Below are 27,953 nucleotides of genomic sequence, written 5' to 3'. Positions count from 1 at the left end.
GCATTCAAACATACTCTATTACATGAACATATTGATTGATGGTTCAAATGAATATGAAAAAACACAATAATTACTTCCGCAAGGCACACATTTTATTCCAGATGCATTTGTAATCATGACAAACAAAATATGTTACATAAAGGAGGCGTTTGTTTTTGTTTATGTGGAAGAGCAGGACTGCACAACAATGAACAAATATTAAAATTAATGAGCACTGGTTTCTGTTGAAGAATGGGGAGGAAGTTACGGGTAGAGCCTCGACAATTCCTGACCTGTAGTAGCAGGCTTCCACTAGGTACCAGCAGCAGGCTTCCACTAGGTACCAGCAGCAGGCTTCCACTAGGTACCAGCAGCAGGCTTCCACTAGGTACCAGCAGCAGGCTTCCACTAGGTACCAGCAGCAGGCTTCCACTAGGTACCAGCAGCAGGCTTCCACTAGGTACCAGCAGCAGGCTTCCACTAGGTACCAGCAGCAGGCTTCCACTAGGTACCAGCAGTAGGCTTCAATTAGCGCCCAGAGTTTTTCCTGATCAGTTAACATGGTTGCCACTATTTATGAGAAATTACACGGTTTTCCAAAATGGCTGCCAGCTAGGCCTATCGACCTCAAAACCAGTTTATTATAAAAGGTCATTCGGGACCTGTTCTCTGTCTGTCAGTGTCTATAAAGCCACACTGTTGCTCCAGGCAGTGGTCCATGCTGAAGGAGATTCCCGCAGGTTCACACCCAGGCATCCTTAGTGGGCTTGGTGTCAGAGAGTCTCCCATCAGCTAATAATTGCCTGGAGGGGTGGAAGGGAGGCTGCAGACAGGAGGATCTGACACTTGGCCATCTTAGCCTCTGTTTGGTCTCCCCGGTCCTCCTCTCCTGAACTCTCCTCACTGCCAGAGTGATGGTTGCCATTTTCTTTTCTGTTCTGTCCATTTTCCACCCTTTGTCCGCTGACTGAGGCTTTCCTGGTGATACTGACTTCATCATCATCATCCTCCTCCATGTTGGCATCTTCCTCGAGACCACCATCCTCCTCCGCCACTCCCTCATTCCATCTCTGCTCTCCATTCCCCTGTTCCCTAGTCCCATCTCCACCTTCGCCTGGTCGCTTGTCAATCATGAACAGGGGGTGTGGCACCTGAAGAGAGGCAGTGTCCATCTCCTCATCCTGCGAGTCCATACTGTAAAAGGATATGACATCACACATCAGCAACCAACAACAAAGGAGGTCAAATATCCATATAATTCACGTGTCACACAGACCCATGTTTGCTCTGTCATATTTCCTAAAGCTGGACTCTAGCTGGATTCTTATTGGGTCTTAAGACCATGTTGAAGAATTAGGCTCTGCTGCATACTTCCTATCACATCATACATTGGGGTACTGCAGAAGACAATATCTTTATGCTTGACCCATGACAATGACTTTCTAGATAATGACTTCAAAGAATCATTCTTCAAACCTGTCCCATTCTTCCAGAAGTTTCAGTGTTGATGTACCAGATTGGAGTTTACGTTCCATGGTACAGTATGTGATTGTACAAGACCTGGTTATTGCTGTTAACATTCCTCAATCAGTTTGTTATTCATCATTACAGTGCTGGCAAAGCTTATAAATTGTGTCCCAAATGGCACCCTATTACCTATGTAGTGCACTACTTTAGACCAGAGCCCTAGTGAAAAGCAGTGCACTTGTATATAGGCAATAGGGTGCCATTTAGGAAGCAGCCATAGAGAGGGAAATGTGGGTGTGTGTGTGGTTTCAGAATGAAATCTACTACAGTACTTACAGTAAAAACATCAGTTTGTTTACACAGGCATTGGTCTCAAACCACAGATATGTGAAAGTTCTCTCTCTTGCCCAGATTTATTCCTATGAACAACAACAGCCATTGTTCTAGACTCAGATTAGATCTAGAGCAACCTTCGCGTGCCATACTGTCAACGCTGATAGGTCGGATGACTGTGTCCTGCTACGAAGTTACTTAGAAGCCTACAAGGAAACATGAAATCAAATATGTCTTTCACTTCAGAGAAGCGAATCCTAACTATTGCTTAAGTTGAATTTCCACTTCAGTCAATGCATTGATATTGATGGAAGACTAAGTAAAAATTTGACTTAAGCGTATGTTAGAATCTGTTTTAGGGGCGAATCCTGTCATCACCATCAATCCCTATTAAAATAAACTCGAAACAATGCAATTTATGTGTTTTTTATTCTGAATCTTTCTAAAAGCAATGCATTTGAAGAAAACATTTGAAAGTCATTGGGCAGGGCTGTATAGCGTTAGTATAAGCCCTGGATTGTGATTGGTGGCTGTTGTGTTTAAGGTCCTCCTCACCTGACTGGAGCTCCTGTCACTCTCATCTTCTGCCACATGTAGTCCAGGAACATGGAGGCCTGCAGCAGACGGCCTATCCTTTGCATGTGTCTCTCTGGGGGGACAAACAGGGTCAAATCAAACAAGGGAACTGTATCAACAAACAAGTAAAGAGGCGCACACACAATCAGCGGACACCATCACACACACACAATCAGCGGGCACCGTCACACACACACAATCAGCGGGCACCGTCACACACACACACAATCAGCGGGCACCGTCACACACACACACAATCAGCGGGCACCGTCACACACACACAATCAGCGGGCACCGTCACACACACACAATCAGCGGGCACCGTCACACACACACAATCAGCGGGCACCGTCACACACACACAATCAGCGGGCACCGTCACACACACACAATCAGCGGGCACCGTCACACACACACAATCAGCGGGCACCGTCACACACACACAATCAGCGGACACCGTCACACACACACAATCAGCGGACACCGTCACACACACACAATCAGCGGACACCGTCACACAATCAGCGGACACCGTCACACAATCAGCGGACACCGTCACACAATCAGCGGACACCGTCACACAATCAGCGGACACCGTCACACAATCAGCGGACACCGTCACACAATCAGCGGACACCGTCACACAATCAGCGGACACCGTCACACAATCAGCGGACACCGTCACACACACAATCAGCGGACACCATCACACACACAATCAGCGGACACCATCACACACACAATCAGCGGACACCATCACACACACACAATCAGCGGACACCATCACACACACACAATCAGCGGACACCATCACAATCAGCGGACACCGTCACACACACACAATCAGCGGACACCGTCACACACACACAATCAGCGGACACCGTCACACAATCAGCGGACACCATCACACACACACAATCAGCGGACACCATCACACACACACAATCAGCGGACACCATCACACACACACAATCAGCGGACACTTTCTCTGGCATCAGTGGTTTGATTCCTTCACTATTATTCAGAAATTAAAACATCATACATCATCTGCACAGAGGTAGCGGTCACGTCTGGCGTGAGTCTATACATCAATGTGACTAACACACACTCCCCAGTCCCCCTCACCAGTGTAAGGTATGAGTCCCTCCAGGTGTGCGCGTGCTCCTTGGTACTGGAGCAGCTCTTCAGGGGAGAGGTGTGTGAGCATCACCTGGATCACAGCCTGGGCGTCCAGACAGCTCCGGGCGTTGGTGTTCCACACAGCACAGTAGCGCAGCATAGACTCTGGGGGGGAGGGAGTAGAGAGAGTCAGGGTTAGGATTACACACCCCATTACCATACAGACCTTTATCACGGACCATTATCACACACGGGCCATTACCATACACAGACCTTTATCACGGACCATTATCACACACGGACCATTACCGTACACGGACCTTTATCCCGGGCTATTACCATACACAGACCTTTATCACGGGCCATTACCATACACAGACCTTTATCACGGGCCATTACCATACACAGACCTTTATCACGGGCCATTACCATACACAGACCTTTATCACGGGCCATTATCACACACGGACCATTACCGTACACGGACCTTTATCCCGGGCCATTACCATACACAGACCTTTATCACGGGCCATTACCATACACAGACCTTTATCACGGACCATTATCACACACGGACCATTACCGTACACGGACCTTTATCCCGGGCCATTACCATACACAGACCTTTATCACGGGCCATTACCATACACAGACCTTTATCACGGGCCATTACCATACACAGACCTTTATCACGGGCCATTACCGTACACGGACCTTTATTATACACAGACCTTTATCACAGACCATTATCAGGTGGCTCCATCACTATATTGAATACCCACCAAGCACAAAACGTTTTCAGAATGTTCTGCAACGTAGTAAAAACAGTGTTTTTTTGGGCCAGCTTAGTATATCCCAATCCTTTCTGAGCTCACCTTTCTGGTCCTGGCGCAGCTTCAGCACAGTCTTCTCCAGCTGCTTAGCACCATCTTCCCCCTGGCGGATCGCTAGAGGCCACACAGGAAAGTCACGAGGTCACAGACAGTGCACACAGAGTAACCCACATCAGATATAGAAGCCTATGATCCTAGCATACATAACCAGTGTCATGGCACACAATACATAACCTAAGTTAATGGCCAGTCTATTAAATAATTACATAACTAACTTTCCCTACAAACTGCATTACTTTTGACCAGAGCTCTATGGAGAGCAAAAGTAGTGCACTAGATAGCAAATAGGGTGCCATTTGGGATGCAACCTAGTACGCATCATCATGACCTAAGTGACCCGTCCCGTCTACAACCCCATTCTAGACCCTTTAGTGTGAGTATCACGGTCCATTGTTATTCCAATACAATGACCTCTGACCAATCCTTGACGGTCAAACATGGAACCCAGTCTCTCCCATCCAGTTATATTAATGGATTTTAACACTAGAAGTGCTGAGGCAGTCATTTTAACTACATATGAATTTAAAATGTGTGTATATACATATATCTGCCATTTTTAAAGCCATTACCCTTCAGTCCTTGACTTTTCCTAAATAAGTATTTTTAACACACGTATGTTATATGTTGTTAGAATTTCAATATGGTAAACAGAATGTGTTCCAAGTAGTTTTAAGAGGACATGTTGTTTTGGAGCTGCACTAGTGTGTTGACTATATACACATGATGTTCCCAACACCAACATGCCTAAACACTGAGTATGTGAACACTCCTGTGTTTATAAACTGTACCTTTATTTAGCTCAGAACCTGATCTCTCTCAGGCCATGTTCAATAGGCACGAGACGGAGGTAAACGGTTCCGAAACGGGCTGGTACTATCGGAACTTGTAAAATAAGAAATTATATAATTTTTGTTGTGCAACGTTTTGCCCTAATGAACACCACCCAGTCTCTCTCATCCATGATCAATACAAGGAATGTCTAAAACAAGTATGTTCCAATCTTCTTTGTTTCGATAAACAAACACGAAAGTGCACCTATGCACAACTATCTATGTTTTGGCTCAGAAGAAGGTCCATGTAGGGAACATAAAGGCCTGGAATGTGGGTAGAGTGATTTGGTCTATTTAGTCTATTTGCCTCTAAGGCCTTGGTGTCAGACTGTCAGTGGACCTGTCTGTATGCAGGTCACGTCATCCATTAACTTAATGACAGAGAGGTTTAGAGAGTCTGAACTGGTTACTGAGTAATGTTGCTCTATGTAGTCCTCGTTATGTAGAGTTCCCACAGGTCTAGTCTACACTAGTGCCTGGAGGACTGGGGGAGTACTACAGAGGAAACACTAGGATAATAGGTAGTGACAGGGTGGAAGGTGAGTGACAACATTAGCAATGTGGAATCCAGCAGCTATTTCTGGAGACGTGAGGAAGAATCTGGAGGATCAACTGTATGTACAGTGTGGAGAAAACATGTGAGAGACTAGAGACAGAGGGTAGAGAAATGTACCTTTGATGATGTGGAGCACGGTGTGTGAGTGTGTGTGGATGTGTAGTAGGATATAGAAGAAGCGCGAGAGGACAGAAGTATACCTTTAATGACTTTGAGCACAGTGTGTGGCTGGTCCAGGGAGATGGCCAGGCCCAGAGCCTTCAGGTACTTCTTCTCATGAAGCAGGTTAGACAACTCCTGTTTCCTGCACAACACAACAACACACCACTACATCTGAAAGTAGAAAAACCGGGGCTGCGTTCATTACGCACAAAACAGGACTGAGACAGTGAGGGACCACCTGGATTTTTCCAATAAGAAACGCACATTTTTGTTTCCAATTGCAAAATGTCTTAAAACGTTAACGTGTCCTAATAAACACGACCCAGAAAAGACACACAAACATGCGCACAAAAGCGCGCATTCACAACTCCTATGGTAATTACTATGTTTTTCGCTCTCTCTCTCTCTCTGGCATCAGTGGTTTGATTCCTTCACTATTATTCAGAAATTAAAACATCATACATCATCTGCACAGAGGTCAGTCCATAGGAGTTGCTGTCTTCACCTAAATGTTAAGGAATCAGATGAAGTGGCGGCGACGTTCAGAAGCAAGATATAATACACGCTCATTGTCACACACCAGCTCTTTATTTAGCCGGGGGCTGTTTCCTTAAGACGGAGGTACAATTTCTGCAGAATTACCGCAGCCATTAGCTCAGCTGGGTGGTCCATGCACAGAGGCACACTACACTGTATGAAAAACCAGTGGTGGGTGGACAGTCTTATCAATCCCCGTGGTTATCCTTACATATGGTTCCAGATAACAGGTCGTGACTTTTAAAAGGAACACTAACAGGTGGGCCAAAGGGAAGACAACATTTCTATGTCTGGACCTCCGCCTGTGTGTGTGTGTGTGTGTGTGTGTGTGTGTGTGTGTGTGTGTGTGTGTGTGTTTAGAAGTAAGTAAATAGAACATGTTATCCCCCTGGACTTCTTTCCAACATGACCTCTAGTGTGGTTAGGCAGTGGGCAAACATTGGTCTAACAAACCCTTGATCTGTAGATATTTATCAGCTGTTGGAAGGAGCAGCTGGGTCTACAAAGTGGGTCATAGTGTTAAAACTCTGAATACTAACCCCTCACCAACCACGACCCGAAACTAAACCACTGACCCTAGTTTAACCACTCACCCTAAAGTGAACCGCTGATACTAAAATTAACCACTTACCCTAAACTGACCACTGAAAGTAAACCAAATTCCAGTTCCAAATTGTCCTCATTGAAAAACATTGATGAATTGGAATTTCAGTGCATTTGCTGAACCACCTACATGTAAAACCTATATATGCAGACTATATGTCCCAAGCAAACATCACACCCACAACCTTTGTGTTTGTCAGCACAATGCTCCAACCAACTGAACCATCTGTACTGAAGGATGTTTTAATGCCCCGTTGATATCTGTATTGAAGGTGAACGATGTTTTAATGCCCCGTTGATATCTGTATTGAAGGTGAACGATGTTTTAATGCCCCGTTGATATCTGTATTGAAGGTGAACGATGTTTTAATGCCCCGTTGATATCTGTATTGAAGGTGAACGATGTTTTAATGCCCCGTTGATATCTGTATTGAAGGTGAACGATGTTTTAATGCCCCGTTGATATCTGTATTGAAGGTGAACGATGTTTTAATGCCCCGTTGATATCTGTATTGAAGGTGAACGATGTTTTAATGCCCCGTTGATATCTGTATTGAAGGTGAACGATGTTTTAATGCCCCGTTGATATCTGTATTGAAGGTGAACGATGTTTTAATGCCCCGTTGATATCTGTATTGAAGGTGAACGATGTTTTAATGCCCCGTTGATATCTGTATCGAAGGATGTTTTAATGCCCCGTTGATATCTGTATCGAAGGATGTTTTAATGCCCCGTTGATATCTGTATCGAAGGATGTTTTAATGCCCCGTTGATATCTGTATCGAAGGATGTTTTAATGCCCAGTTGATATCTGTATCGAAGGATGTTTTAATGCCCAGTTGATATCTGTATCGAAGGATGTTTTAATGCCCAGTTGATATCTGTATCGAAGGATGTTTTAATGCCCAGTTGATATCTGTATCGAAGGATGTTTTAATGCCCAGTTGATATCTGTATCGAAGGATGTTTTAATGCCCAGTTGATATCTGTATTGAAGGATGTTTTAATGCCCAGTTGATATCTGTATCGAAGGATGTTTTAATGCCCAGTTGATATCTGTATCGAAGGTGAACTCACTTGAGTATCTGGTCTTCCTGCTTCGCCTGCTCCTCTGCCTGCTCCACCTCTGTCACATCCTACAGTGGAAAGGCACACACAACACATTTATCATGTCACTCATTCAATTTATACAACAACATAAGTCTGGCTAACAGTTCTAGATTTGCCATACAAATATACCCCAGTTTTAAAGACGATCTAGGATGGGTGTGACAATAGTTGGAATAGTTAGAGTACCAAGACACTCCCTAAACTAGTTTACATTAACACCTTTCATTAATCCTTTTCATAAAGATCTGAAACGCAATGGACATCACGACCAAGTTCAAAATCCAGTCTGGTGTCATTCCTGAATCATTCTTGGCATGAAGTGGCACACGAGGCATTGCCTGGTTTCATTAGCTTTGAGGCACACTTATGTAACAGGCTGAATTCCCATCTTTCATAATACAGGCAGGTATGTTGCATACAAAAGGATGGACGACTATCTCCATGACAAGTATTTACCACTGTATCCTGGCAGACGGAGGTGTTATACTGACAGCATGAAGACCTTTATTTAGCTGAAGGCTGCTTCCTTTATGCAGAGGTCACTCACGTGCACACAAACACGTGCTTGCACACACACCTGCCAACTCCTATGGTCATTGTCATATTTTTTCCTCTCTCTTTCTGGCTTCAGTGGTTTGATTCCTTCACTATTATTCAGAAATTAAAACATCATACATCATCTGCATAGAGGTAGCGGTCACGTTTGGAGTTACTATGACAATAGGAGTTGTCGTCTTCTCCTAAACATCAAGGAATCAGATGGCGGTAACATGCAGCACATGATACAGTACACAATCATTGCCACACCAGCTTTTTATTTGATGTTTCCTTAAGGTACAATTTCTGTAGAATAACCACAGCCATGAGGTCAGCAATGCTTCCAAATCATCATCATGAAACCTGTTACCAATGCCTAGGGGAGTTATACCTGGAAATGACATGGTACTCACTGTGAGGTTAACAGGAAGTAATGCAATGGTATGAGCTCTTTCCATGACAGACTGAAGAGACAGTTATTGTTTGATAAGATTAAAGACTCTCTCAGGGGACCCTATTTCAATTTTAGAGGACCCCAAGTTTGGGAACCACTTCACTCCCTGCTTGCTTCAATGCTTCCTCTCTCTGTGCATCTCCTTTGCCTCCTTCATTGCAGCCTGACTCACCACCGTCTCACTACAAAGAACATTTATTTTGTTATGAGAACGTATAGTAGCCAATCTTTTGATTATAGCTAGCTTAATTTCAGTCAACTACTCCTGCTGGAGGTCAGGCTCTGTTCAACGTTAGCTTCTAACTTCATCCTTCTAGCCAGCTAGTTAGCTAGCTACCTGGCTAATAGCCAGAGCCATTGAGCTACATAGCTAGCTAGACATCTGACTGAAGTATCAGCGACTATTTACCAGTTGTACACTCATTCTCTGAGAGTCAGGGGGGGTTGTTTGGTGGGTGTCTGTTGACACGGCAGGAGTTGAGGGATGTTAAAATAATTTACACTGTCAGCAGAGTCTCTCCGCTACTTGCCACTGTAGGTCTGGGCTGAGGTAGTTGATTTCACCTCTCGGTCTATGCTATGTCGTGGGTAGTGTTTCCCATTGGACAGAATAGTGAATGAATGCACTGCTAACAAGGCAAATCTGGGGGAGCAGGGGAACAAAACGAGCATACATGAATCATAATTCCAGTCTTTCTCACGATAATTACATTTTTTAAAAAAGGTTATCAAATGCTATTTCACAAATAAAAAGGTGCGTAAACGGCGTTTACCCTCCACTACATCCTTGGTTGGGTCTGGCAAAACCCAGACATAAATGTCAATATCTTGCCAGGCAGGGTTGAATCTACATTTGCCCGCCATTTTAGCTATCAATGTGACGTTTCACAAGTGGCAGTGTTCATTTTACCTTTATTTAACTAGGCAAGTCAGTTAAGAAAAAAATCTTATTTTCAATGACTGCCTAGGAACAGTGGGTTAACTGCATTGATCAGGGGCTAACAACAGATTTTTACCATAGTCCTTCGATCTTGCAACCTTTCGGTTACTGGCCCAACACTAACCACTAGGCTACCTGCCGCCCAGTGTGGGTGGAATGAGAGAGCTCACCTGGCAACCAGAGCACGAGACACTGCCTGGAAATTAACTTGCAAGACCATTAAATTTTTCCAATATTTTTCATATTTCATAATTTTCTGTTCTCCTTTCAGTACCAACTTGAGAAAACTTCAGATTTTCAAGGTATTCCAGTACTTCAAGCACCTTGTGTGAACCTTGTTGGACACAGTTGCCAACAAATTTTCAGGATAAGTTGCTAGAGGCAGGTTGATTTGTTGCTAAAAGTTGCTAAATGACGTTGTGATGTCATTGCGTGATAACGTAAAACTGCGTCATTACGTAGAATACACAATAACGTTACTCAAATTGACTGGCCATCTCGGCAAAAAATATGATTTGACATTTGTTCAGGTACAGACTCCCACTCTTTTCTGTACATTTTTGATTGAGGCATGTTGATTGATGTTGTACGTTTTGTTCAAGATCAAACATTCGTGACCAACTACATTCATTGGGTTTGTCTCGTCGAACACGTACTACTGCTGCTGCAGTCGGCCAACAATGATTTGCAATTTGCTGAAATTGCTGCTGACGTCACTCACAATGCACTTTTGCAGCCAGGCACGTGTGTTGTGACTGAGTGTGTGACAGAGAAAATCGTTTTTGTGTCATTTAGAGGGAAAATGCCTGCATTTTAGCGTTTGAGTCACTTTTCAAAAGTTGCTAAAAGTTCCAAATACATTTTTTAAAGTAGCTAAATTTGTTGCTAGGTGCTGTTTGAAAAAAAAGTTGCCAGGGTAGTCTGAAAAGTTGCTAAATCTAGCAACAAAATTGCTAAGTTGGCATCACTGGCTGGCAATGCTCCTATCATAAGTTTTTATAGGGGCAATACAGCTGGTTATCTACTCATTTACAGGTAAGAGTGTGACTAATAGCATTTCTAGTAATTATATTTCTATGGTGTCGGTACTGGTGGAGTTACCCAAGCCTGAGTTCTGCATACTACATTACTCTCCTGCCCAAGGCCTTGTCCCTCATGGATCTACCCCAGGTAGGTACGTCTCTTTCTAAGGCCTTGTCCCTCATGGATCTACCCCAGGTAGGTACGTCTCTTTCTAAGGCCTTGTCCCTCATGGATCTACCCCAGGTAGGTACGTCTCTTTCTAAGGCCTTGTCCCTCATGGATCTACCCCAGGTAGGTACGTCTCTTTCTAAGGCCTTGTCCCTCATGGATCTACCCCAGGTAGGTACGTCTCTTTCTAAGGCCTTGTCCCTCATGGATCTACCCCAGGTAGGTACGCCTTGTTCTAAGGTGTTGGTGGGAGATGTCAAGACTTTGAAGCACTTTGTGACAACTGCTGATAAAAAAAGGTATTTTGAAATAGATTGGACTGATTGGTTGGTGGATTAATTGACTTACAGTATATGTACTATATTAACCGGGTCATAATGTGGTTTCCAACTGGACGAGCTTTACATGCATTTCTAATTATTCAAACTCAATCCATCAGTGAGCGTCAGTCGGTTAGGGCCAGTACTGACCGTCCACACAGTGATGTTGGAGTCGGCCGAGGCGGTGACAACGCGGTCGTCCTTCCTGGTGGCGTGGAGACCCCACACCTTGTCCTGGTGGGCATCCAGCGTCTTCACACACTCATTGGTCTTGATGGTCCACAGCTTGACCAGCCCATCTGACCCACTGGAGAGAGAGAGAGAGAGACGGAGAGGAGGGAAGAGAGAGAGACGGGCGGAGAGGAAAAAAGGGAAAGAGAGCGAGAGAGGGGCGAGCAGAGCGAGTATGAGAGAAAGAGAGACTCAAAAGATTGAGAGGGTGGGAGAGAGAGAGGTGTTTTAAGGGAAAAAACAGTATAACCAATGCTTGGGATGTGATATTGGCATGCTACCATAAGAATTATGGAAGGATAAAAAACACAAAAGTGTGTGTCGTACCTTGTGAGTAGCTGAGTCCCTCTGCTCACAAAGATGAGCTTCAGCACAGAGGCATCGTGGCCTTCAAACGTCTGCAAGACACAACATGCCACACCAGTTTCACTGCCAGAGAATGGCCAGATATAACTTCAATTGCTTCCACCAGGGCACGTAGTCAAAAAGCGTCAGTGAGTAGGAGTGCTGATCTAAGATCAGGTCCTCACTGTCCATATCTTATTCATTACGATCTAAAAGGCAAACCTGATCCAAGATCAGCACCATGAATACGGGCCCACGCCACACGTGCGCTTTGAGCAGGTTGGCATTTATTGTGATGACTCATGTACTGGAGGCAGCTCTGCAGGGTAGTCACTAGCTGGCACAGCCACAGACAACATGTACTGGAGGCAGCTCTGCAGGGTAGTCACTAGCTGGCACAGCCACAGACAACATGTACTGGAGGCAGCTCTGCAGGGTAGTCACTAGCTGGCACAGCCACAGACAACAAATCAGATTTTAAACCTAAACCTAACCTTTTTACAATATAGCCAATTTTTACTTTTGCCACTGGTCCATCTAGGGAAAAATCGCTGTTCTGCCTCCAGGACAAGACTGATGACAAACGTCAACCTGCGAATTTTGTGGCCATTCATTTGTGACAGAGCAAAAGGCTATATTGGATTTCCGATGAGGTTAATTAAAAAGACTAACGGGTGTTTTAGATAACATTTGAAGATACTGTACATAACAAACCAAGGCACGCCATTTCATCAGGTTCTGTTGTTCCTGTGTTCCAGAACAGTTCCATACAGGAGACCATGACTGTTCAAAGAATGTGTCACTCACAAAGGGCAGAAAGGATATCGTGGGAGGGAGCCACAAGTTGAACACAACCTCCCTCCATGAGCCATTATATTAGTGCATAAAGCTACTATGTGGTGATAACGTCATCTACTAACAATGATCACGATCACTCACAACTACAATTCAATACATGGTTCATTTGGTTTGACGAGTGTTCGGGAGTGCCAAGGTAATGGAGGAACTAAAATGGGGTTGATTATCTCATACCTACTGTACGAGGGAAATGAGCAATTGATGAGCAACGTAAAACATGTAAATTCTTGCAAATATAAGAATTACACACGTCACATAAACACACACACACGCAAACTAGCAATCATACACGCACACCCCTACCTCCCACCCTCACCACCACCCCTCACCCACCTTGAGGCAGCTGAAGTCCTGGAGGCTCCAGAGCTTGACAGAGCCGTCAGCTGAGGAGGATGCCAGCACTTGGTCCATGGGAGAGAACTGGACACACCAGACCCCCCGGCGGTGGCCCCGGAACACCCCCAGAAGGGCCAGGTCGGCCCCGGGGGCCCCCAGGGACCACAGCTTGGCCAGGCGGTCCTGGGAACCAGACACCAAGAGCTTGTCGTTGGGGGACACTGCCACGCTGTTCACATCCTGGGGAGGGAGGGGGGAGAGAGAATAAGAGATCGAGAGAGAAATGGAAGGTTATGGGGTCAGTGTGACACAGAGCAGGGATCAAAACAATGGGGAATTTAGAAAGTGACAGATGACAAATAGAAAGTGGGCTTAAAAGAAGTAGAGAGGGGTTGGAGAGGAAGAGGGTGGGCAGGGGGAGAGGAAGGGGAATAGGAGGGTGAGAGACAGGGAGGAACAAGACCTACCAAACACATAGTCCTTTCTTCCTTCTCAAGTATACATTTCACAGAACAGGCACCCACATTATACATAGAAACATCAAACCATCTATGTTGTGAGTGCATTTGTATGACAACAATAGTTCATACAGACAAAGGAGCCCACAACAGGACATTATCAGCTGGGACTTTGACTTCCTTATGAGGAAAGCCATATATATATTCCCATCACAGTGAACAAATCAAGCACCTGAGTCACCAGACAAACAGTCTTATCACTACAACGTATCTGTCAGTTTACCTACCAGTATGGTGCACCTGTGAACGTGCTTCTAGACATGTGTTAGTGTGTGTACATGCTTGTGTGTCCTTGTGTTTGTGCTTTTGTGTGGGTGGGTATGTGTCTGTACAGTTGTGTCCATGCTTGAATGTATGTACAGTTGAAGCCAGAAGTTTATATACACTTAGGTTGGAGTCATTAAAACTCGTTTTTCAACCACTCCACAAATTTCTTGTCAACAAACTATAGTTTTGGCAGGTCGGTTAGGACATCTACTTTGTGCATGACAAGTAATCTTTCCAACAATTGTTTACAGACAGATTATTTCACTGTATCACAATTCCAGTGGGTCAGAAGTTTACATACACTAAGTTGACTGTGCCATTAAACAGCTTGGACAATTCCAGAAAATTATGTCATGGCTTTAGAAGCTTCTGATAGGCTAATTGACATAATTTGAGTCAATTGGAGGTGTACCTGTGGATATATTTCAAGGCCTATCTTCAAACTCAGTGTCTCTTTGCTTGACATCATGGGAGAATCAAAAGAAAATCAGACCTCAGAAAAGAAATTGGAGAACTCCACAAGTCTGGTTCATCCTTGGGAGCAATTTCCAAACGCCTGAAGGTACCACGTTCATCTGTACAAACAATAGCACGCAAGTATAAACACCATGGGACCACACGGCCGTCATACCGGTCAGGAAGGAGACGCGTTCTGTCTCCTAGAGATGAACGTACCTTGTTGCGAAAAGTGCAAATCAATCCCAGAACAACAGCAAAGGACCTTGTGAAGATGCTGGAGGAAACAGGTACAAAAGTATCTATATCCACAGTAAAACGAGTCCTATATCGACATAACCTGAAAGGCCGCTCAGCAAGGAAGAAGCCACTGCTCCAAAACCGCCATAAAAAAGCCAGACTACGGTTTGCAACTGCACATGGGGGACAAAGATCGTACTTTTTGGAGAAATGTCCTCTGGTCTGATGAAACAAAAATAGAACTGTTTGGCCATAATGACCATTGTTATGTTTGGAGGAAAAAGGGGGAGGCTTGCAAGCCGAAGAACACCATTCCAACCGTGAAGCACAGGGGTGGTAGAATCATGTTGTGGGGTGCTTTGCTGCAGGAGGGACTGGTGCACTTCACAAAATAGATGGCATCATGAGGAGGAACATTATGTGGATATATTGAAGCAACATCTCAAGACATCAGTCAGGAAGTTAAAGCTTGGTCGCAAATGGGTCTTCCAAATGGACAATGACCCCAAGCATACTTCCAAAGTTGTGACAAAATGGCTTAAGGACAACAAAGTCAAGGTATTGGAGTGGCTATCACAAAGCCCTGACCTCAATCTTATAGAAAATTTGTGGGCAGAACTGAAAAAGTGTCTACAAGTGTCTGAAAAAGGAGGTCTACAAACTTGACTCAGTTACACCAGCTCTGTCAGGAGGAATGGGCCAAAATCCACCCAACTTATTGTGGGAAGCTTGTGGAAGGCTACCCGAAACGTTTGACCCAAGTTAAACAATTTAAAGGCAATGCTACCAAATACTAATTGAGTGTATGTAAACTTCTGACCCACTGGGAATGTGATGAAAGAAATAAAAGCTGAAATAAATAATTGTCTCTACTATTATTCTGACATTTCACATTCTTACAATAAAGTAGTGATCCTAACTAACCTAAGACAGGGAATTTTTACTAGGATTGAATGTCAGGAATTGTGAAAAACTGAGTTTAAATGTATTTGGCGAAGGTGTATGTAAACTTCCGACTTCAACTGTATGTATGATGCTTGAATGTATGTGAATGCGCGTGTCATACTTTGTCATGTGCCTTCTCTGTGACCCGGGCGGTCAGCTGGAATATGTCACCGTCTGTTTCCGGGATGGTCTCTGGGAGATCCCACACCTTGATGGTGCAGTCCTGACTACCAGACACCACAAACGACTCCTTCATCCTGAAAAAAAAGAGAGAGAGAAAGACAGTGGTAGGATAAGAAGGAAGGATTAGATCGTGCACAAGCAACAGTGTATGGATGATTAACACATTGGATATTGGCATTCACAATAGTGGAGAAATGTGCATCCACAGTGGGCCTCCAGGGTCAGAACTGAGGAGACCCTGGTGTGTAGTGGTTTACCTGGAGCAGGTGATGGAACCCACAGCGTTAGCATGGCTGCAGCCCTGGGCCACACAACACACCTGACCACTGTCTGGATCCTGTCTCCACACACGCACTGACTTATCCTGGGGGGAAAGAAAGAATAAAATATTATATATGAGAAAGCGAGAGAGAGAGAACACTGATTTATCCTGTACACATAGAGAGAGAGAGAGAGGACACTGATTTATCCTGTACACATAGAGATAGGACACTGATTTATCCTGTACACATAGAGAGAGATGACACTGATTTATCCTGTACACATAGAGAGAGAGGACACTGATTTATCCTGTACACATAGAGACAGAGAGAGGACACTGACTTATCCTGTACAAAGAGAGAGAAATAGAGAGAGGACGCTGACTTCTCCTGTACAGAGAGAGAGAGAAGGGACCCTGGTTAGAGGGAGTGTGTATTATGTGTGTGTGTTTGTGCTGTTTTGCCAACTGGCATCAGTGGTTTGATTCCATCACTATTATACAGAAATTAAAACATCATACATCATTAGCACAGAGGTCATTGTCACGTTTGGCATAACTATGACCATAGGAGTTGGCAAAACGGCACAAACAGATCTGGGACCAGGCTAGGGTTCAATAGTATTGATTAGATGATACTGGTTAGTAGGGAGTGTGTGTGTGTAGGTATGCATGAATGTGTTTGTGTACGTGTGGATTTCATCCTACTCTGTGGTTAACTCATGTTGACGAAAGGTTGAGGAGAGGATTCCATTCGTAAATGAGGAATGGTGAACATTCCTGATGAAACAAGGAAACAGTCAAGCTGTAGCCTCACCTTTGCACAGCTCACAAACAGGGACCCTTTCTTGAACACGTCGAGTGACAGGACGGTATCTGTGGAGGAGAAAGGAAAGGTCAACCCTTCTGAAAAGGGGCGAGCCAGGTGAGAAAAGAGCAACTCTCTCAACGTCAGTCAAACTGTCAAACCAGACCGACCAGTTACCAAGCTATCAGTGTCTCTAATCCTGAATGGCAGTAACTCTGTCTGACTGATTGCTCAGTTTATCAGGTTTCTTAGGCTTCTTGTAAATACCTTCACAGCTACAATTTAATTAGAATCCCTCCAATCGCCATGGTTTAGAAAGACTTCCATGGCTTACATACTGTATATGTTGCATCCCTGCAGGGTGGAGATATTCTACAGACCCGCTGCAGGGTGGAGATATTCTACAGACCCGCTGCAGGGTGGAGATATTCTACAGACGGACTGCAGGGTGGAGATATTCTACAGACGCGCTGCAGGGTGGAGATATTCTACAGACGGACTGCAGGGTGGAGATATTCTACAGACGGACTGCAGGGTGGAGATATTCTACAGACGGACTGCAGGGTGGAGATATTCTACAGACGGACTGCAGGGTGGAGATATTCTACAGACGGACTGCAGGGTGGAGATATTCTACAGACGGACTGCAGGGTGGAGATATTCTACAGACCCGCTGCAGGGTGGAGATATTCTACAGACGGACTGCAGGGTGGAGATATTCTACAGACGGACTGCAGGGTGGAGATATTCTAGACGCGCTGCAGGGTGGAGATATTCTACAGACCCACTGCAGGGTGGAGATATTCTACAGACCCGCTGCAGGGTGGAGATATTCTACAGACCCGCTGCAGGGTGGAGATATTCTACAGACCCGCTGCAGGGTGGAGATATTCTACAGACCCGCTGCAGGGTGGAGATATTCTACAGACCCGCTGCAGGGTGGAGATATTCTACAGACGGACTGCAGGGTGGAGATATTCTACAGACGCGCTGCAGGGTGGAGATATTCTACAGACCCGCTGCAGGGTGGAGATATTCTACAGACGGACTGCAGGGTGGAGATATTCTAGACGCGCTGCAGGGTGGAGATATTCTACAGACCCACTGCAGGGTGGAGATATTCTACAGACCCGCTGCAGGGTGGAGATATTCTACAGACCCGCTGCAGGGTGGAGATATTCTACAGACCCGCTGCAAGGTGGAGATATTCTACAGACCCGCTGCAGGGTGGAGATATTCTACAGACCCGCTGCAGGGTGAGATATTCTACAGACCCACTGCAGGGTGAGATATTCTACAGACCCGCTGCAGGGTGGAGATATTCTACAGACCCGCTGCAGGGTGGAGATATTCTACAGACCCGCTGCAGGGTGGAGATATTCTACAGACCCGCTGCAGGGTGGAGATATTCTACAGACGCACTGCAGGGTGGAGATATTCTACAGACCCACTGCAGGGTGAGATATTCTACAGACCCACTGCAGGGTGGAGATATTCTACAGACCCACTGCAGGGTGGAGATATTCTACAGACCCGCTGCAGGGTGGAGATATTCTACAGACCCACTGCAGGGTGGAGATATTCTACAGACCCACTGCAGGGTGAGATATTCTACAGACCCGCTGCAGGGTGGAGATATTCTACAGACGGACTGCAGGGTGGAGATATTCTAGACGCGCTGCAGGGTGGAGATATTCTACAGACCCACTGCAGGGTGGAGATATTCTACAGACCCGCTGCAGGGTGGAGATATTCTACAGACCCGCTGCAGGGTGAGATATTCTACAGACCCACTGCAGGGTGAGATATTCTACAGACCCACTGCAAGGTGCAGTTTGGGGATCAGTGTTTCACACAGCAACTCTGCCTCTTGCTGGTAAATCTTCAGAACTGTCCAGATGTTCTATTGAGTGAGGTACTAGATCATTTGGGTTGTTCGCATTAATGTTAGAACAGGGCTGAAGGGAGCTGCCAGATTCAAAAGAAACTAACAATATACTTATTCTGAGAACTATTATTCTCAGTTTCTAACCTTTTTACAAATGTGAATTAGGTTTCCATTCCATCTTCCTACCTAGTGAAAACCCCTTACAGACAAGCAGAGAGGTGCTGCCCTCTGTTGGTCAGAGGACTCACCTGTGTGTCCGTAGAGGATCTTACAGCTGCTGGTGGCCAAGTCAAACACCTTGAGCTGGGAGCTGTTGGTCGCCACGACAATGTGAGTGTCACCCTTGCCCAGAAACTTCACATCAAGGACCTCATCATTGAAGCCAACAAACTGGGGGTGGAGAGAGGACATTAGAGAATGAACACCAGCAACACAGAAGCAAGGCTCTTGATCCAAATAAACCATCAGCATGGGAGAAAACATCTTCAAACAAACAGAAGACCTACCATCTGAACAATAAGAACAATCCTAACGTCCCTTTCACCCCCCACCCTCCTGTTGCTGTGTGGTGAAGGAGGGAAGCTGGCAGAGACCTTGTTATCAGTTACCCACCTGTTGCTGTGTGGTGAAGGAGGGCAGCTGGTACCCACCTGTTGCTGTGTGGTGAAGGAGGGTAGCTGGTACCCACCTGTTGCTGTGTGGTGAAGGAGGGCAGCTGGTACCCACCTGTTGCTGTGTGGTGAAGGAGGGCAGCTGGTACCCACCTGTTGCTGTGTGGTGAAGGAGGGTAGCTGGTACCCACCTGCTGCTGTGTGGTGAAGGAGGGCAGCTGTTACCCACCTGTTGCTGTGTGGTGAAGGAGGGCAGCTGGTACCCTCCTGTTGCTGTGTGGTGAAGGAGGGCAGCTGGTACCCTCCTGTTGCTGTGTGGTGAAGGAGGGCAGCTGGTACCCTCCTGTTGCTGTGTGGTGAAGGAGGGTAGCTGGTACCCACCTGTTGCTGTGTGGTGAAGGAGGGTAGCTGGTACCCACCTGTTGCTGTGTGGTGAAGGAGGGCAGCTGGTACCCACCTGCTGCTGTGTGGTGAAGGAGGGCAGCTGGTACCCACCTGTTGCTGTGTGGTGAAGGAGGGTAGCTGGTACCCACCTGCTGCTGTGTGGTGAAGGAGGGCAGCTGGTACCCACCTGTTGCTGTGTGGTGAAGGAGGGCAGCTGGTACCCTCCTGTTGCTGTGTGGTGAAGGAGGGTAGCTGGTACCCACCTGTTGCTGTGTGGTGAAGGAGGGCAGCTGGTACCCTCCTGTTGCTGTGTGGTGAAGGAGGGCAGCTGGTACCCACCTGTTGCTGTGTGGTGAAGGAGGGCAGCTGGTAGAGCAGGATGTTATGTTCTGCTGTGACCGTGGCCAGCCTGAGGGAGGAGGGCAGGGGCAAACAGTAGGTGAGGCTCCGGGGGTCTCCATACTCCTCTCCCCCCTCCTCGGAGCCCCCCGCGGGGGGAGCGGAGGGGAGCGTCTGGGCGAACACACAGCGGGCCGAGCTGGCATCCCACACCCTCAACACACCTGGAGAGAGAGAATCCCTTTAGTGGGGGTCTTTGATTGGGCTTGCTCCCTGTGTTGTTTTGGCTAACTATAAAATTATGATAATCTCTGATTGGCGGCTAAAACTATACACTAGTCTCATTCAGTATTATCTAGCTATATTGGTGGGCAGACTCCTCCACATGCATCCACCATCTAGCCTGGGGATTGTTGGAGTAAGGAGAAGTGGCCCCTAGACACTGATCTGAGTCAGCTTTGCATTTTCCTCCACTAATAGTTAAGGTTAGGGAAGTTGATCCTAGATCTGTCCTAGGGGGAACTTCACCCAGGAGCGGGACTGTAAGCACATACCTTTGCTGCCTGCTGTGATGAAGTGGATCTCTTTAGTTTTCACCCCGATCTCAGAGAAATCTTCGTCCTCAGGGAGCAGCACAACACTCTCCACAGCCTGGCGAGGGAAGCAACGCATTTCATGCAATTAGGCTGATGATACACCAATCAACTTTTAGTTGCAAAAGCCATTCTAAAACAACTCTGGAAGAAAGTAGAGTATGAGAGTACCTCGTAGACGGGCACTGTCCTCCTGGCAGTCCTGCTCTTCAGATCCCACACTGTGCAGATCTTGTCCCTGCCAGAGCTGCAACCAAACAAGCATCCAACATTCAGCTAGCTCGAAATGAACTGATCAGCTGTGATGAGGTCTAAAGCTGTGGTTTTTAACCTGTGGTCCGCGGGGGTACTGCAGGTGAGCCCCAAAATAAATAAATAAATATTATTTTTATAATAACAGTTGGGAGTATTCATGGGATTATTAATGCGATTATATGCAATTTGACATTACTTTTCACAAAGCTTTTTACATTTTTATAACAGGCCTTTGATGGGTTACATTTGTGATCAAATAGGCTACATTTGACCAGCAAAATATTTTATGTTAATAAAAATCTCTGCGACTCCACGAATGGAGGTCCTCAAGAGCTTTGATGGTGATTTCATGGTCCCCGGAATGGAAAAGGTTTGGAACCACTGGTCTAGAGTAGTTCCAAACACTAAATTGACGCATGAATTGAATATCTTGGACAACACTGCACCAATAGCTCACCATGTTGTTTTGGCTATGATAGGTAGGTACTAGGTATAGCCTGGTACCAGATCTGTAAGTGCCGTTTGGTTTCTTTCAGCACAATTCTTCAGAAATGAAAACAATATACATGATCTGCAGAGGTCCATAGGAGTTGGAGCAACACAAACAGATCTGAGACCAGCCTAGGGTATGATAGGTGTCAGAAGGCAGGTTTCTATTGACCCAGGTTTATTCAGCAGCAGCAATGTCGCAAAAAATATATATTATTGCGACATATATAATAGAAACGGCAGATGAGACATTTTCTTAAGATTGACAAAAAATATATAATTTTGACTGGGATGGATTTTTCTTTATTGCAACAAATTATGGAAACTGTGTTTTTCAAATAAATGATGATTGCCGAATAATTCTGAAGGTACTTTTTTGGTTTGACGTCATTACGTCCAGTTGTTTTTATCAACACAAGATAGTTAAATGGAAACGCACCCAGCAGGCAATTGTCTCATCTATTTTCTATGTAAACTTTCAAAAAACAAACAGTGAATGGAAACCTAGCCAGAGAGTGGTAGGAGCAGGCCAGTCAGCTCAGCTGTCCTACAGTACAGCAGGTTTAGATCTCGGTCTGCTCTACTGTAGAGCTCTTTCTAACAACTGTTGATGTAAAAAGAGCTGCATAAAAGAAACCGTTGACTGATTGTTACAGTACCTGACCATGGAGGCTCCATCGGGGGTGAAGGCCAGGGAGGTGACAGGGCTGTAGTGGCTCTGCAGCACGCACAGACACTGGCTGGAGCGCAGGTCCCACATCCTGATGCCACAGTCTGACGCTGAGGAGAAGAGCTGCAGTAGACTTATGTCTGGGTGGAACTCCACCAGGCTGCAGGGCAGGAGGAGGACAACGTGAGTGTTTGAGATGATTGCAGTCGGATTGAGCTTAATCACTGATCTACAAAACACCTTGTATCCCTAATAACTACTTATGTGAGTGTTTGAGATCGACAACATTTCAGTCGGACTGTGCTTAATCACTGATCTACAAACCACATTGCATCCATAAAAACTACTCATTATATAATTAAGATTAACAATTATGTGGCTCGCCTTGATTTAACTGATCCCCTCAAACATGCTGAATCATGATATCAAATATTAATTTCCACACGTCAAACTAGCAACTAGATTTAAGTCATGTCTTGTTGTCAATGTATCAACTTATCGAAGGCACCTACATCTACAAGGGTTTGTCCAGTTTCTGAGGAATAGATCTCATTTATAAACCATGAGATAAATTGACCCGCGCAAGTATTCATAAAGCGTCTCAGAGTAGGAGTGCTGATCCAGGATCAGCCCCCCCCCCCCATCCATGTGATCTTATTCATGATCTGAAAGGCTAAACTGGTCCTAGATCAGCAGTTCAGATCAGAGTAAAGAGGTGGTCAGTAACTTACTGTACGACCCCAGAGGAGCCCTTCAGGTTGTGCGTACAGTACTGCTTCACCACGTCCCACAGCTTTATGGTGCCATCACAGCCTCCTACACACCAACGGGATGACAGACTCATATTACAGACAGGAAGTACAAGGTGTAATCTCAGCGTACCCATTTAAAGTGGGAGCATTTGATTGAGCTCACTCACTGTTGTTTTGGGTATAACAGGTAGGTACTAGGCAGTGGTAATTTCATCAAGAAAAATAGTGACTAAAATATTTGTCAAACACCTATTTTTCAGTGGCAATTGGCGAGACTATAACTGACTAAATAGACCCAGAAAAAAATATAACTCATGGAAAATGATTTTTTATTTCAGTTGACTAAAACGAGACGAGACTAAATTCTCTCTGTGACTAAAAATCGGACTACTAAGTGAACTGGACAAGAGCTTTGGAGAGACTGTGCTTATCACTGAAAAACTCTCAATCAATTTTAGCTAGATGGTGCTACTCTTTCTCTCTCTGTGCTTGTGTGTGTCTGATTGCACATTACATACAAAACAATAGCTATGTAGGCTAAACTAGGAATTTACATGGCCAAATAATTGTTATACAGTGCATTCGGCAAGTGTTTAGATCCCTTGACTTTTCCCACATTTTGTTACGTTATAGCCTTATTCTAAAAATGACTAAATAAAACATCTCAATCTACACACATTACCCCATGATGACAAAGCGAAAAAGGTTCAGAACTGTTTGCTAATTTATATAAAAAAAATAAAAAAATACCTTATTTACATAAGTACTCAGACCATTTGCAATGAGACTCGAAATTGCACGTCAGCGCATCCTGTTTCCATTGATCATCCTTGAGATGTTTCTTCAACTTGATTGGAGTCCATCTGTGGTAAATTCAATTGATTGGACATGATTTGGAAAGGCACACACCTGTCTATATAAGGTCCCACAGTTGACAGGGCATGTCAGAGCAAAAACCAAGCCATGAGGTCGAAGGAATTGTCCATAGAGCTCCAAGACAGGATCTGGGGAAGGGTACCAAAATATTTCTGCAGCATTGAAGGTCCCCAAGAACACAGTGGCCTAGATCATTCTTAAATGGAAGAAGTTTGAAACCACCAAGACTCTTCCTAGAGCTGCCCACCCGGCCTAACTGAGCAACCGGGGGAGAAGGGCCTTGGTCAGGGAGGTGACCAAGAACCCGATGGTCACTCTGAAAGAGCTCCAGAGTTCCTCTGTGGAGATGAGAGAACCTTCCAGAAGGACAACCATCTCTGCAGCACTCCACCAATCAGGCCATTATTGTAGTGTCCAAACGGAAGCCACTCCTCAGTAAAAGGCACACGACAGCCCGCTTGGAGTTTGCCAAAAGGCACCTAAAGGACTCTCAGACCATGAGAAACAAGATTCTCTGGTCTGATGAAACCAAGGTTCAACTCTTTGGCCTGAATGCCAAGCGTCACGTCTGGAGGAAACCTGGCACCATCCCTACGGTGAAGCATGGTGGTGGCAGCATCATGCTGTGGAGATGTTTTTCACCGGCAGGGACTGGGAGACTATTCAGGATCAAGGGCAAGATGAACGGAGCAAAGTACAGAGAGATCCTTGATGAAAACCTGCTCCAGAGCGCTCAGGACCTCAGACTGGGACGAAGGTTCGCCTTCCAACAGGACAACGACCCTTAGAGCACAGCCAAGACAACACAGGAGTGGCTTTGGGACAAGTCTCTGAATGTCCTTGAGTGGCCCAACCAGAGCCCAGACTTGAACCCGATCTAACATCTCTGAAGAGACCTGAAAATAGCTGTGCAGCAACGCTCCCCACCCAACCTGACCGAGCTTGAGGATCTGCAGAGAACAATGGGAGAAACTCCCCAAATACCGGTGTGCAAAGCTTGAAGCGTCATACCCAAGAAGACCAGACACTGTAATCGCTGCCAAAAGTGCTTCAACAAAATACTGAGTAAAGGGTCTGAATACTTCTGAATAAACCTGTTTTTGCTTTGTCATTATGTGGTATTGTGTGTAGATTGAGGAATAAAAACAATTTAATACATTTTAGAATAAGGCTGTAACGTAAAAAGTCAAGGGGTCTGAATACTTTCCGAAGGCACTGTCTATACTTATGTTTGTCATTTTTCGGCTGTTGGGAAGAGAATGACGTCATACAGAAAAATGTTGGTAGGACAAGGCTGTGTATGTTTGTTAACATAGAAGTCAGTGATTTATGTTTACTATAGGTTTATGAGGCGATTCAAATGTGATGTGACAAAATGAAAGGGCATTTAGTGGACTAAAATGGCCCACTGTTTTAGTTCTTTTATTTTTATGTTATCCCATTTTCTCCCCAATTTTCGTGGTATCCAATCGCTAGTAATTACTATCTTGTCTCATCGCTACAACTCCCGTACGGGCTCGGGAGAGATGAAGGTCGAAAGCCATGCGTCCTCCGAAACACAACCCAACCAAGCCGCACTGCTTCTTAACACAGCGCGCATCCAACCCGGAAGCCAGCCGCACCAATGAGTCGGAGGAAACACCGTGCACCCGGCTCCCTTGGTTAGCGCGCACTGCGCCCGGCCCGCCACAGGAGTCGCTGGAGCGCGATGAGACAAGGATATCCCTACCGGCCAAACCCTCCCTAACCCGGACGATGCTATGCCAATTGTGCGTTGCCCCACGGACCTCCCGGTCGCGGCCGGCTGCGACAGAGCCTGGGCGCGAACCCAGAGACTCTGGTGGCGCAGCTAGCACTGCGATGCAGTGCCCTAGACCACTGCGCCACCGGGGAGGCCCTGTTTAAGTTCTTTTGACAATAATTAGACTACATCATTATTCAAATGGTAAAATGTAACTAAGACAATTATATTTTTTTCAAAATGACTAAAATACTCTAAAAGATTGCCAAAATTAACACTGTTACAAGATATAGCCTGGTACCAGATCTGTAAGTGCTTTCTTGCCAACTGGCATCCGTGGTTTCTTTCAGCACGATTATTCTGAAATTAAAACAATTTACATCATCTGCACAGACCAGGCTAGGGTATGATGGGTGTGCGACAGATCTGGGACCAGGCTAGGGTATGATGGGTGTGGGAAGTTATCCTATGAGGTCGATCCGCTCACCTGTGGCCAGGAGCGTGGAGGTGGGGTCAAAGGTCATGCTGGCAATGGGCACATTGTGGATGGCCCTCCAGGAGCGTGTGCACTGGGCCTGCTTCCAGTCCCATTGCTTCAGCAGCAGAGCCTTGCTGGCTGTTACCAGGATCTGGGGAGGGAAGGAGGAATGGATGGAGAAAAAGGGTGAGGGAGGAGAAAGGGGGAAGTAAGGGATGAAGGGAAGAGGGGAATAAAGGTGTTCACATGCTTCCCAGCTGAAACAGTTTGGTAGAGTTTGTGCATATATTATGACAACATGTTTGTGACGTTTTTGTTCGTTGTGCACTTCAGTTGTCTTTTATTTGGGCTGTTCGGGCACACATTTTTTCTGGAGGCAAGCTGAAGTTCGGAGGCGAAGTCTACAGCCCTTCCTCGATGATCAGTCAAGAGTAGGGATTCTTCAAGAAAGTCTAGTCATTCAAGGAGTGACGACTTGTTTTCATGAAAAAGGCGGCAGCCGAACTGAAGCATGCTGATGCCTTAAGGTAGTCAAACTAAGTACTGAGTGTGACACTAAGGCTGTGTTTACACAGGCAGCACAATTCTGATATTTTTTTGAGTAAATTGGTTTCTTGACCAATCTGATCAGATCTTTTTCGACCAATTGGGCAAAAGATCAGAACTGGGCTGCCTGTGTAAATGGTAGGTCTGGAATGGAATGTCAAATGTTTTACCTCATCATCAAGGCTGAGGGCGAATGATGTAATGTCCTCCTGATCATCCTGCAATTACAAAAGTGACGGAAATGAGAATCTGCACAGACATTAATGTCTGAACTAGCTGCACACGAGTGTTGAGAGAGAGAGAGAGCGAGACAGTCTCACCTGTTCAATACTGTGAACAATCTTCCCTGTAACGATTTGCAAGACGTTGACACGTGTGCCACACGTACAAAATATGAATTTCTCATCTTTACTGATCTGTAACGAAGGAAAACATATTGAAATACCATAACACATCTGTCAACGGTATAGCTAGTTAATTATAGCTACAGTAACGTTGGGTAGTTGGCTAGCTAACTGTTTTACAGAGGGAGGTAACTATCAGTGATAACATACCTGTACTTTTCCTCCCTTGTAGAATGGCTCGATAGTGCTGGAAACAGCATAACTACATGAAGAAGAAAAAACAACGGTAATTTAGCAAGAAGATAGTTAAGATTTGCCCAGCGTTAGCTATCTAGCTAGCTAGCTATCCACGTGAAGTGCGTTCGACTTACTTGGTCTTGAACTGGAGATTGCTTTTTGCCATCTTGCTTTGGAAGACGTGGGTAAACCCCCACAATTTTGCAGTTTAAAGACAGATGAACTGATTTCGATCACTTGTTGTTAGAATTCATTAGCTCCGATCAACAAAATCCCCACATGTGTTGTTCAAGAGGTGGCTTTCGGTCTCTCACATTGTACGTCATATGACTGCGAGCGTGGAAAAAAAACGCACGACAGGGTGATTGGCTAGAATGCACAGCCGAACGTTTTGGGCTTCTCTGCAGTAAGAAATTCCCGGAGGAAAAAACTCGATAAATGTTAAACCATTTTATATTCTATGTGTTTTCTGCACCATACGCAGAAAGATAAAAATATACTGAATATAAATGTATACATAGGGTGCATTTCATTGATGTAATACAAATAATATGAACAAACTGCCAAATGTCCCACACCTGTAACCGGTGACAATACAATCGTGAAGAGATGATACTAGAGAGTAAACACCTATTCAAAACGACAAAAAGTTCTCATTCACAGCTAGGGGATTGACGACTGGTGCTCGAACAGGAGG

General features: G+C 45.4%; 1 protein-coding gene across 1 annotated transcript; it reads right to left on the bottom strand.

Annotated features, from left to right (window-relative positions):
* Positions 1-70: 70 nt before the first annotated feature.
* On the bottom strand, positions 71-27,642 carry tbl3 (transducin beta like 3). Its single transcript, XM_038987672.1, has 23 exons — positions 27,391-27,642; positions 27,230-27,281; positions 26,996-27,091; positions 26,846-26,893; positions 26,139-26,280; positions 23,014-23,098; positions 22,272-22,442; positions 21,040-21,115; positions 20,830-20,926; positions 20,276-20,499; positions 19,190-19,331; positions 17,063-17,121; positions 16,244-16,350; positions 15,925-16,060; positions 13,375-13,617; positions 12,166-12,236; positions 11,758-11,914; positions 8,133-8,191; positions 5,954-6,057; positions 4,350-4,421; positions 3,481-3,639; positions 2,335-2,428; positions 71-1,173 (listed from the first exon to the last, which is right to left on the bottom strand). The coding sequence occupies exons 1-23, from the start codon at positions 27,420-27,422 to the stop codon at positions 768-770; spliced, it is 2,832 nt and encodes a 943-aa protein (XP_038843600.1). The 5' UTR covers positions 27,423-27,642; the 3' UTR covers positions 71-767.
* Between the last annotated feature and the right edge of the window lie 311 nt (positions 27,643-27,953).

Source organism: Salvelinus namaycush, chromosome 3 (genome assembly GCF_016432855.1).
Source record: "Salvelinus namaycush isolate Seneca chromosome 3, SaNama_1.0, whole genome shotgun sequence".
NCBI lineage: Eukaryota > Metazoa > Chordata > Actinopteri > Salmoniformes > Salmonidae > Salvelinus > Salvelinus namaycush.
Note: the sequence above shows the minus strand (reverse complement) of the source record. Positions and strands in the feature narration are given on the sequence as shown.